The sequence below is a fragment of the Dermochelys coriacea genome, chromosome 5, assembly GCF_009764565.3.
Source record: "Dermochelys coriacea isolate rDerCor1 chromosome 5, rDerCor1.pri.v4, whole genome shotgun sequence".
In the NCBI taxonomy this organism is placed as follows: domain Eukaryota; kingdom Metazoa; phylum Chordata; order Testudines; family Dermochelyidae; genus Dermochelys; species Dermochelys coriacea.
In genome coordinates, this window is record NC_050072.1 from 131,089,356 (window position 1) to 131,101,508 (window position 12,153).

General features: G+C 40.6%; 2 protein-coding genes across 2 annotated transcripts in view; one reads left to right on the forward strand and one right to left on the reverse strand.

Moving 5' to 3' along the window:
- Positions 1-8,548, forward strand: part of DNAH6 (dynein axonemal heavy chain 6) — a 190,118-nt gene extending 181,570 nt beyond the window's left edge. Inside the window, exons 75-77 of the mRNA XM_043514942.1 lie at positions 1,723-1,874; positions 2,992-3,214; positions 5,935-8,548. Coding sequence (XP_043370877.1) covers positions 1,723-1,874; positions 2,992-3,214; positions 5,935-6,038 — 479 coding nt within the window. The 3' untranslated portion in view covers positions 6,039-8,548. The remainder of the gene's footprint in view (positions 1-1,722; positions 1,875-2,991; positions 3,215-5,934) is intronic.
- Positions 8,549-9,564: 1,016 nt separating this feature from the next.
- Positions 9,565-12,153, reverse strand: part of LOC119855826 (neuronal acetylcholine receptor subunit alpha-7-like) — a 143,777-nt gene continuing 141,188 nt past the window's right edge. The window contains 1 exon segment of the mRNA XM_038402610.2: positions 9,565-11,156. Within this exon segment, the coding sequence (XP_038258538.1) occupies positions 10,635-11,156 (522 nt within the window). The 3' untranslated portion in view covers positions 9,565-10,634.

A 12,153-nucleotide genomic window follows, 5' to 3' on the forward strand; every position in this document is an offset into this window, starting at 1 on the left:
AGAGACTGTGCAGTTTGGCCAATCATGGTGGAATTGTTGAAATTATGGTGGAATTTCAACAATTTCCATCCCACCATCAACCTCAGCCTGGACCAGTCCACACAAGAGATCCACTTCCTGGACACTACAGTGCTAATAAGCGATGGTCACATAAACACAACCCTATACTGGAAACCTGCCAACCACTATGCCTACCTACATGCCTCCAGCTTTTATCCAGACCACACCACACGATCCACTGTCTACAGCCAAGCTATATGATAGAACTGCATTTGCTCCAACCCCTCAGACAGAGGCAAACACCTACAAGATCTCTATCAAGCATTCTTACAACTTCAATACCCACCTGCTGAAGTGAAAAAACAGATTGACAGAGCCAGAAGAGTACCCAGAAGTCACCTACTACAGGACAGACCCAACAAAGAAAATAGCAGAACGCCACTAGCCATCACCTTCAGCCCCCAACTAAAACCTCTCCAGCGCATCATCAAGGATCTACAACCTATCCTGAAGGACGACCAGTCACTCTCACAGATCTTGGGAGACAGGCCAGTCCTTGCTTACAGACAGCCCCCCAATCTGAAGCAAATACTCACCAGCAACCACACCACACAACAAAAATACTAACCCAGGAACCTATCCTTGCAACAAAGCCCATTACCAACTGTGTCCGCATATCTATTCAGGGGACACCATCATAGGGCCTAATCACATCAGCCACACTATCAGAGGCTCATTCACCTGCGCATCATGTGCCAGCAATGCCCCTCTGCCATGTACATTGGCCAAACTGGACAGTCTCTATGTAAAAAAATAAATGGACACAAATCAGATGTCAAGAATTATAACATTCAAAAACCAGTCGGAGAACACTTCAATCTCTCTGGTCACTTGATTAGACCTAAAAGTGGCAATTCTTCAACAAAAAAACTTCAAAAACAGACTCCAATGAGAGACTGCTGAATTGGAATTAATTTGCAAACTGGACACCATTACATTAGGCTTGAATAAAGACTGGGAGTGGATGGGTCATTACACAAAGTAAAACTATTTCCCCATGTTTATTCCCTCCTCTACAGTTCCTCACACATTCTTGTCAACTGCTGGAAATGGCCCACCTTGATTATCACTACAAAAGGGTTTTTTTTTTCCTTTTTTCTTTTTTTTTTTTCCTATCCTGCTGGTAATAGCTCACCTGACCTGATCACTCTCATTACAGTGTGTATGGGAACATCCATTGTTTCATGTTCTCTGTGTATATAAATCTCCCCACTGTACTTTCCACTGCATGCATCCGATGAAGTGATCTTAGCTCACGAAAGCTTACGCTCAAATGAATTTGTTAGTCTCTAAGGTGCCACGAGTACTCCTTTTCTTTTTGCGGATACAGACCAACACGGCCGCTACTCTGAAACCTATCTTTTGTTTAGATTTTCCAAATGAAAATTTGAAAAGTTTCAGCAAAATAAAAATATTCCTACAAAACATTTCAGTTTTGCAGAAACTACATTTTCCACCAAAGAGTGATTTTGATTGAAAATTCCCAATCATTTCTAATGGATATCAAGATAGTAGCTTTTAGCATTTTTATTCTCAGTAATAAACGTGCAGGCAGCTCTGCTGCATGGGTGAAATGTCTTGTTCCCATTTACAGTAGGTCAAGTGAGCAACTGACCCCTCTCCCAATTTTATTTAAAAAATACTTTTTTTTCAATTTGCCAGGCACTCTTCAAAATCATGCTCGTAAATATAATTTACCAATAGATGAGCTTAGTTTCAGCTATAATGTCATCCCTGTTTATCGAGATCAAGCACAAGTTACAGAAGCATTAAAAGTGTGCCAATTTGGACAAGAATTACCTATGGATATGCAGGTATTTTGGATGTTTATTATCAGTACCGAAGTAAAAATAAAAATCCTTCCTATCATCTCTTTTGAGCAAAAATCGACATTGACTCTGCATAATCTAAGATTAATACTGTTGTTCAATAACACATAAAGCTTTGAACGTCAGGACTTTATGTTGTGTTTTCCTTGTGTTTTGTCACAAAAAAATTTCATCCAAAATTTGAAAATTAGATAATTTTCAGGCAGCTGTAGTGGTAGAGGTTTCTAGGTACTGTGACAAAGCTCTGTCCTTGTCTCCATGGGTCCTGCATTTCCTGGCGGATTTCGCTAACCTCAGAGGCTTACTGTGACCCTCCATGTAACTCTTCTCTCTCTAGAGCCAAGGGTCACAGTCTACTGAGCCATTTTCATCATAAGCCAGCGAGGGAGGTGAGGAGAAGTTATCCTTCCTTGCACAGTCTCTGTTGTCTCCCGGTCTCAGTGATTAATCAGGGGGCAAAGGTGTGGGGGGGGAGCCCGGGCCCACCCTCTACTCCGGGCTCCTGCCCAGGGACCCTAATAGTATCAACTATGGTAGCTGACCTTTTAGAAACATGACATGTACAATTCCCTGGGCTACTTCCCCCACAGCAGCCCTCACTTCCTCAAGCTCCACTTCACCCTTACCTCAGGGCCTCCTTCCTTGTGCCTGATATGGTGTGTACTACTCAGTCTCTCCAACAGCGCAACTTCCTCCCGCAGCTCCTGAAATGCACACCCACCTGACTAACTGGGAGGCTTTTAACTAGTTTCAGCCAGCCCCTGATTGGCTTCAGGTGTCCCAATCACCTAGCCTTTTCCCTGCCTTCTGGAAAGTTCTTAATTGGCCCCAGGTGTCTTAATTGACCTGGAACAGCTGCCATTTCACTTATCCTGATACCAGGGATTTGTTGAGTCTAGAGCTAATATATCTATCTCCCACTACTCTTCCATAGCCATCTGGCCTTGCCCCGTCACAGTACGTGTTCTGTCCTCTTCCCCCAGGAATCTAGAACTTCTTGTGGTGATGTGAACATGTCATCCAACTTTGATCATTCCGTTCATTTTTGTTTGTTCATAAACTTGGGAGATTTTGCTTTCTTGTCATTTGCTGTTTATTTCAGTTACCCTCTCCAGAAGATGGTGTATTGGTACATGGGATGTTCATGGATGCCAGTCGTTGGGATGATGAAGAGATGGTTATAGAAGATGCCTTACATAGACAAATGAATCCAATGTTGCCAGTGGTGCATTTTGAGCCCCATCGAAATTATGAACCAAATCCCTCTTTGTATCAGTCACCACTTTATAAAACTGGAGCCAGAGCTGGGACACTCTCTACCACAGGTTTCTTTAAAATCATAGTTCTTATCAAAATCAGAAATGTATAATGTGGAGATTCTGAATAGGAGAGTACTCAGACATCTGAACTTTTAAATGAAAGTCTTGTGTATAAGTCATTCAAAAGGAATTTTTCCTAAGTTTGCAATAAGAGCTCAAATTTGGCCTTTGGACTCTTTGTCTAAACAATTCCACCTTTTTCTGTATGTTATTTATTTGCTGTGTAATAATCTAAGAAGACTGAGAAGGAAGAGAGACACAGGTTCTGCGGGAATGGCTGAGAGCTATTGAGGCTTTCCTGGCTCTGAGGGAACGCTCTCAGGTTAAGCCTTAGAGAAAGACAAGCAAGCATGTAGACTGTTGATTGTTTTCATCTCTGTTGTCTCTGAAAAGCTTTTGTTCTAAATAAATAATACTTAGCTTTTTGAAAAAGCTATTGCAATATGGAGTTATTAATGCAATAGTATAACTCTGCAAAAAATAACTCTCCAAATACAAGTAGATTTTATTAGCTCCACATTGCTAAGTTTCAGCTTCAGATGCGAGATTCAGAAGCTGACTAGTCAGCTAAAAGAACTTAGTAATATCAGGAGATACAGATGTCACATGAAATAAGTGTGCCTTCTGAAAACCACAACCACTGACAATTCCTTTTCCCTGTACGTGCAGCTCTTTCACAGTTTCCCCTTAGAGATATTGCCTGATTTTCCTTCCTATTGTTTGTATCTTCCATGTACAGTGTGATTTTATTTCTATTGTCTTTGTTTAGACAGTGTTGTTCTCAACACTTGCAGAGAGAATGTCCAGCCTCTTTTATAAAATGACAGTTAGCAAGGCCTTCATTCACTTCTTACTTGTAATGGAAAATGTGCAGGAGCAGAATGCTGGGAATCTGCTCCAAGGAATCAGGTGCCTCTGTTCACAACAGCAATAAAGGGAGGGGTGATGAGGCACCATGAAAACTTGGCTGCTAATTGTTTGCTCAGACGTTGTCAAGGTGCTAGAGATGCTAAAGTGACTGTGTGACATGATGCTAATGAGATTTTGCATATGTCATGATGATCATGGTTGTGTCAGTGCAGAAGTATGTCATTGAGCTGATGTTGATTAAGCTAATGATGCTGAAGCTTAATGTCTTTTCATTAAAAAGGTGTGGTTAAGTGTTTTTGAATCTACTGCCATCATTCACATGCCAGAGATGCAGAAGGAGCAGTAGTACATGGATGGCACTGATGCATTTCACAGTCTTAACCAAAGGTGTCAAGATCACTTGAACAGTGCATGAGCATATTTGTAATAAAGCCTGTCTTCAAAAGATAGCAAACCAGGAGTAGCTAAAAATCAGTGAAGTAACAGCTGCGTATGTGAGATCCAAAGTATCCTGTGTTCTGTTCAAGAGCAGAGACAGCCTGGTTCCTTGACAGATGCCTTCCTATTAACTTGAAGTCAGGGATTCTTTTGTATGTTTCCTGCTCTCCCTCTTGTTCCTTATGCAATCAGCAAGGTAAACAGGAGAGAGCCCATTTTTTTCTAGTAGCTCCTGACTGGGCTTGTTGCTTATGGGCTTTCCTGAGCAGGTCATTGGAACCTCTGTTTCCATTGCTGCTCGTTCCAGACCTCTTAACCCAGATTCATGGTCAGATTTCATCAAAACCAGACATCTCCTCTTAGATCTAGACACTGAATGTTCCACAGAGATGGAAAAGGTCCTTCTACAGACTCACTAGATGTCACCAAGAAGGATATGTCTCAGAATGGAAGAGAGAGATTATTTGGGCTTCAAGCAAAACTTTTTATTGCCTTTTTTTACTTTGACTCAATATTTTGAACTGTCTCTTTCCCATATCAAGAAATCGGGACTAGTCCTGGACTTGATCAGAGTGCTTCTGGTAGCTATGTATACATACTGTCCTCAATCTGTAGCTCACAAAAGCTTATGCTCTTATAAATTTGTTAGTCTCTAAGGTGCCACAAGTACTCCTTTTCTTTTTGCGAATACAGACTAACACGGCTGCTACTCTGAAACATATCTATTTGTGAAAGGCAGAACAGTAGAATTTTGAAAGAGACTACTGGAGTCCTGATAAAATTAATGGATTAAATTCCTCCAAATGTATGTTGATATTGCAATTAAGATAACAAAAATAATACTTAAAACCCCAGCAATCCATCGGGCCATGTTGAGGTTGTTATTGTTTTGATGAAATCTACATTTCTTTATATTTGAGAAAACAAATGGGACAGATTCTGATATGCTTACATTGAATAGCACCTTACCTGAAATCAATGGGACCACTTGTGGAGTAGGTGCTACTCAGCGTGACTAAGGATATCAGAATCTGGCCCAGTGTACTTGCTTATTATGTGGATAGAGTGAGATTTCTGAGGCCCTTGACTATTCATTTATTTGTTTTTAGTGCTTAGGTTTTGTAAATGTTGTTATAGGTAAGTACCCTGATGTCATTTAGCAATTTTGAAAGTAATCGGTTTGCTTGTGAAATTATGTAATGCTTTGCCTGATAGTATTTGACGCTGATAGTGATGCTGCCCACTGATATGTGATGAGAGATGTATTGTAATGCAATAGGCATGGGATGTTGTAGCAATCTTGATTCTGAATGTGCTTATTGTGGAGGTTAAATTCTCCACCATAATGTTGCGTTGACATACTGATTTGCATTGCTTAGGTAAATGGTAATAGTTTTTCTCTTTGCTTTTTTAACTAGGTCATTCTACCAATTTTGTGGTAACAGTCTTATTACCCTCCAAAAGACCAAGTGACTACTGGATATCGAAAGGATCGGCCTTGCTCTGCCAGCTGAATGAGTAAGCAGGGTGCTGTTACATTCCAGCAGTATGTGTAAATCACATTCACAATGTATACCAGCAGAATGGTTTTAGCATTATCACAATCCTAGACTCCTGAGAGTATAATAATACTGACTACTAATTTATAGTTTACTTTTTCATTTGTATTAGATTTTATAAAATAAAATGTTGCCTGATATTCATTTTCCATTGTTATTTTTAGGCTAGTTCTTATCCTGTTACTGCTCCTAAGATTTATGCACCAGGGTGCTCCAGTTAAAAATACTTTTCCACAGTATCTGTATGTTTCATGTAAAGAAACATGCTTTGCATGGGGATGCTAAATTACTATGTCTGCTGTGCTTTACTTTCAGCTTTTATGCCTTGTTTTCTGTCTCTGGAGATTGCTTATGACAAAAGGCTTTAAGCAAAAATATGAAGAGTTCTTGATTGACTGATTCTAAAGGTCATTCACTGTCCTGCCTGCTATATTTTTGCCAGAAAAGCTGCAGAAAGAAATTGATATATAACTATTTTAGAAATACTCCGTCTCCATCACTGAAGCAACTGGGTAACTCACAAGAATTAAAAGAATCCATTACAATTATAAACTATAAGCCTTTCAACTTAGTATCAGTAGCAGGGCCCACTGGTCACTAACACCAAGCCCCATTCCACTTTATTTCTGCAAATTAGCCAAAGACTTGTGCAAGACAAATAGCTCTTGCACTGTGGCCTGCAGGTCACCAAGCTGAAGCTCCAAAGGAGCAGTAGCAAAGGGCACTGAGAACTTCATGCTGCTGGCTCAGGAATGTTCAGAAAATTCAGCTCTGGAGCGTATGATGGAACAGTAGAATCTCTCAGAGCTTTATATAGTATAGGTCGTGATCAACACCTTGAACTACACCTAGAAGTGCAACTAGTCCAGATCATGGAGCACTGCTGTTATAGCAGATAGAAGATCTTCTTACACAAGTCAAACCACTGTCATCAGCCACTTCTGGGTGCTTCTCCAGCATAGTCCCAGGTAGAGCACATGGCTATAATGATCTGGCCTTCAGGGTACAAAGGTATGGAACAGTGTGTATCCTAGGGGAGAGGTAACTTTCCTAGCCAATCATAGATGTTAAAAGGCACTATATACTATAGTCACATGCAAATCCAGGGGAGCAAAGAATCCCTATGACCCAAAAACTATGGGTGAGGTTGAACATACACCTGCAGCGAAAGGTGCACTAATGACTCCAAGCTGTTCTTTTAGATATTTCAGTTTTATGTCCATTTATCTAGGAGGAACTTAAGCCAGTTTAGTCCCATCCACTTGCCTGCCTCTTTTAATACTAGGAGATCAGACACCATAATATATGGGATAACAATGATAAGATATAGATCTGAGTGTCATCCTCACATTTATGGTACTGCGGGGAAAAACTTCTTGTTGCCCTATCAGCGATGCATAGACACACAAGAGGAGAGGTGACAACTTTGTCACACCTCACATATAAAGGCCTGCACAGAGGATGAGTGAATGTTCTCTGCCATCATTTGGGACCTCTCAAAGAATAAGGAGAGAATCCACAAAAGGCCTTCCTGTTAACTCCTGCAAGATTTAAAAGGTATTCAGCAAAGGTTCATGGTCAAATCAGCATGGACCCTTTACCCATGTCCATTCTCAAAAGCAAACCATCAGCAATAGCTAGTGTGACATTACACTCCATATTCTTTATGAAAATATGCTTATGATATGGATATGACATAACTGAGATGTACTTTATGCAAGATGGCTCATGTAAGATATCATTGGAAGGTTATGATTTACTGAATGTGATTATCCAATTTGTATGCCTGTATCATTTCTATATCTGAAGTTAGGAATATTGACCATGTATCTGTATTTCAAATGGGTTACTTTGGGTGTCACCCACAACTAACCCTTCAGGTACAACCATGAGAAAGCCAGACAGTGCTAATGGCCCATAAACTAAGACAATGGACTGTAAGAAAGCTTAGTCTTCCTCTGGATGCTCGAGACAACTTACAAGCAATGGCTGCCACAGCCATGCAAGAGACATGGGTCCAAGTCACCTGTTACTGGATATCCTTCTTCCCCTTTTGGAATGCCAGACAAAGGGTTCCCGCCTTACACAAGAGCTATATAAGGCAGGGGAGTGACATCATCATGATTCTCCTCTGTCTCCCCACCCAAAGAGACACTGAAAAACACCTTGAAGCAAGAACTGAACTGGAGGGAGAAGGGTTGAGCCTAAGCTGGAAGGACATCTAGCTTGTGAGTAATAATACCTGAGGTCTCAAGCTGCAGACCAGTGCAGGTGCCTTTCAAGACTTTCTGCAATCTGCCTTTAACGATATCTAGCATGAGAAATTACTATTTGTAACCAACTTCTTTAGTGAAACAAGCTTGGTTTGCGTATTTTGTTATATTTGCTTAGTAATCTGCTTTGTTCTGTTTGCTCTCTCTTTAACCGCTTAAAATTCACCTTTTGTAGTTAATAAACATATGTCTCGTTTATAATATAATCCTATTTGTACAATTTGTAATTGGGGATGGTGAAGAAGCTGTCCATACATTCCTTCACACTGAGGGAGGAGGCAGATTTCATAATGTGTCTTTGGATCTGCACTCCAAGGGAGGTGGACATCTGAGTGCTGGGGCAAGTCCCTTAAGCTGAGTTTTCCCAGAGCTGATTTCAGTGTCTGTGTCATTCTGCAGTTGGGTGTGGCCCTGCCTGTGTGTGTGCCGGCAGAGGATTAATAGCCTGGTTCAAAAAGACAGGTGAAAAGGGTGCCCAAGATGGCAGAACAGGTGGGCTCAGTGGTATCCCGGCAGAACAGCTGGCATCTTAAAAGGGGGCAACCCATGACAGATAGTAATACCTTTCTCTACTAAAAACATGCCCAAAAGCAGCCCACTAGAGATCAAGGACACTGAAATATACAGAAACCACAGGAACTGCTTCAGCTTTACTTTACCAGTTATCTTCTCCAAAAACAACTGGTTATATACTGAATAGGAATAAGTAAAGCTTTAAGGTCAAAAGATGGTTCCTTTGGCAAGCAGCCTCACCATTATTTGATTGGAAGTATTTGAAGTTCTTCTTCAGTAATGGGCCCAAGATCTCCCTGTTGCTCCAGCAGCAATTATGGGAAAGGGCTCACCATTGTGGGAAACAACTCTTGTCAAATCCTCTAAAACCTCTTTTGAGCAAAACAGGTTAGAAATCAGCCAGGGAAGGAACTCTGTTATCATTGATCAAATACCCAAGAATGTGCTAGGTTCCTCGCAGACATACAAAGAGTTTGTAACACCGCAGTAGAAGTTTTACTCATATTGTGAAGACTACATCTTCTGGTAAACACTTTGGGGATAGGGGCCCCCTGTTAGCCCAGATGGCCAGTTATAATCTGCTGGCAGATTAAAATCACACCAGAAGAGATGGGCAAGTATTCTGATGAGGGGTTCATTTTACAGTGGACAGAAGACACCTATGATAAGGAGGCTTTTTTACCATCATCTTCCAACTGAGTGACATAAGAGTTATTGTTTATTGATATTTAAGCACTACAGTAGTTAACAGCAGCAACATGGTTACAAGTAAAGACAAAAGTCTTCCATGTTAAACTTTAGCTAAACAAAAATAAGTTGTCTTTAATCAACATAATTCCTTAAACAAGACCACATTGGCCAAGTTTGAAAGTAGATCACACCAACAGAGCCCAACAAAGAAGACTAGACCGTGACATCTAACATCTGACTTAGATGGGGCCAGGAATCCTCCGAAAAATTTTGGGATTAGCAGGTATTAGATTGGCAGTTGTGATTCAAGATGTATTCAAATTAAGCACATAGACGACAGTAGCAACACAACAGTGTCATTGAGAATCTGTACAGTTCTCTGAATGCTGACTGAGTTTTCTGTTCCCTTTCAACAAACAACATTTCCTCCATTTAAAAAAAATATTTCTGTAAAGTTTTAGCAAAAATACATTCTGTTAACATCTTGATTGGAAAAATGTTTCAGATAATCACAGCAATAGTACAAGCGAACACCAGTAATTTGTTTAGCTAATTGCAGTATAAACAGTGCAGAGTGATACGTTGTCAAAAATGAGAAATGTATGTCACAGCCATACTAATATAATAATATAATAAGATATATATAATATATAATATAATATAATAAGATACTGAATGATAAAGATATTGAAAATGACAATATACTAAAGAACATGTTAGTCAGAATGACTTATCAATCTAGCTTTTACTTATTAAACAATAGCTAATTGTTCACTAGTGCTTTCTCAGTAGTACACATACACTAGTGCTTACTTGTAACAAAGATTTGAATTCTTGCCTACCACTTGTCACAGACCATAACATCATTACAGGCAGACACAATCTAAGAAATAAATAACAGGGTCCGGTATTTATATTATTCAGTCATTACAATCACTAACACTGAAGATAATCAGCTCTCAAAACTAATTTCAGCTCCTTCATTCTATGTAAGATTTAAATTACATTATTTAGCAAAGTTAATGGCGACATTTTTTATTTTGAAATGACATTTTTCGTACTGAGTGCTCCTCTTTGAGAGCCTTATGCAAAATCCTTTGAAACAGCTTCTATAAAATTTGGAGCAGACATCAGTATTGTAAACGTACAGATAATTGCAAAGAGTGAAAATGCAACCAGGCATAATCTGTCTATGACAGCTGCTGCAAACTTCCACTCACTACAAACTTCTTCACCCTCATCTTGTTTTCTGAAACGCATTGCAATGAACTGAACTTCTTCCAGGATTTTAACAATCACTGGGATAGTATCCATTATAGCTTTCTTTTGAACTAGCTCAATATCTTCTGTAGAGGCGCAAGTGACCTTTCCACACTTACCACCTGAGTCACTGTTTTGTGGGCAGCATGGGTTTTCCATGGCATGGTAGCTATAGATCACGTTCCCATTGCTAGATTGGTATCCAGGTAACACATTCATTTCAACGCTACTGATGCTTGAATGGTGCTTGGGATAGTTGTATTTGCAAGAAAGGGGCCTTATGTTCTCTCCAGGCTTTTTCAATCTTAAAAACCAAGCACACCAATTCAGCAGGAAAACACGGACCTGAAAAACAGGAGGAAGTGATCAAAATATTTTAGAGACCTTTATCTTATTTTCACTGGTTGAACGGTGCACCTAGAAATCTTTGCAGGATCTGTATTTCACAAAGTGATTTTGCCATCTCCATGTGAACAGCTGTAAACTATTGTAAGGGAAAACTGTTTCATTATCACTAATTTATATTGGCTTGTGATGGGGTGTACCAGGCCCTTTGAGGACCTCCGGAAGGCCCTGTGGTCCTACCACATGCCGCTTTGTGAGAAAGAACCCTGAGAGAACAGGGCAGAGACTATTACAGACTCTCCAGGCAAGGAGGCCTGGGAGAGACTCTGCTTAAACAGGGAACAGGCTGAGGACCCTAGAAACAGACTGGACAGGTGGGAAGCAGCCCAGGAAATGCAACAATAGACACTAGTGATGGAAGCGGCAGTTGGCTGCTAGTACTAGGGTCCATGGGTTGAGACCCGGACTCATGGGCAGGCCTGGGTCCCCCCACTGGTCACAGACAGAGTGGCCAAGGGCCAAGGAGGCAAAAAGTTTTGTTTGGAAACCAAGAAGGGGGGTGCTTAAACAAGCCCAGAGACAGGACTGAGAACCTAAAGGAGGGGCCAACTGTTTGATTGTGTTACTCCGGTAGGGGTTTGTTTTCCATCCATTTCACATACAGACTGTGTGTGACTCAGTTGCAGGGCTGAGTCACTGAAAACCCATCTGAAAAGAGAAACTACCAGCAGAAAGTACCGCAAAAGCAGAGAGTGTAGGCCCATTCCCAGCCAGCAGGAGGTGCTTGCGGGAGGTGAGTAGCCACACTTTTACTCAGCTCTATTTAGTGAAAAACAGAAACAGGAAAATGGACTTTTCTTCTGTTTCAGGCTCTGCCATGTAACTGCTCCATGTCTTTGTTTGCCCATCTGTAAAATGGGAATAAGGCTACCACACAAGCTGGTTATATGGCTTATTTCTAAGGGGATCAGTTGTAAGGTAGAACTTTACTCCACAC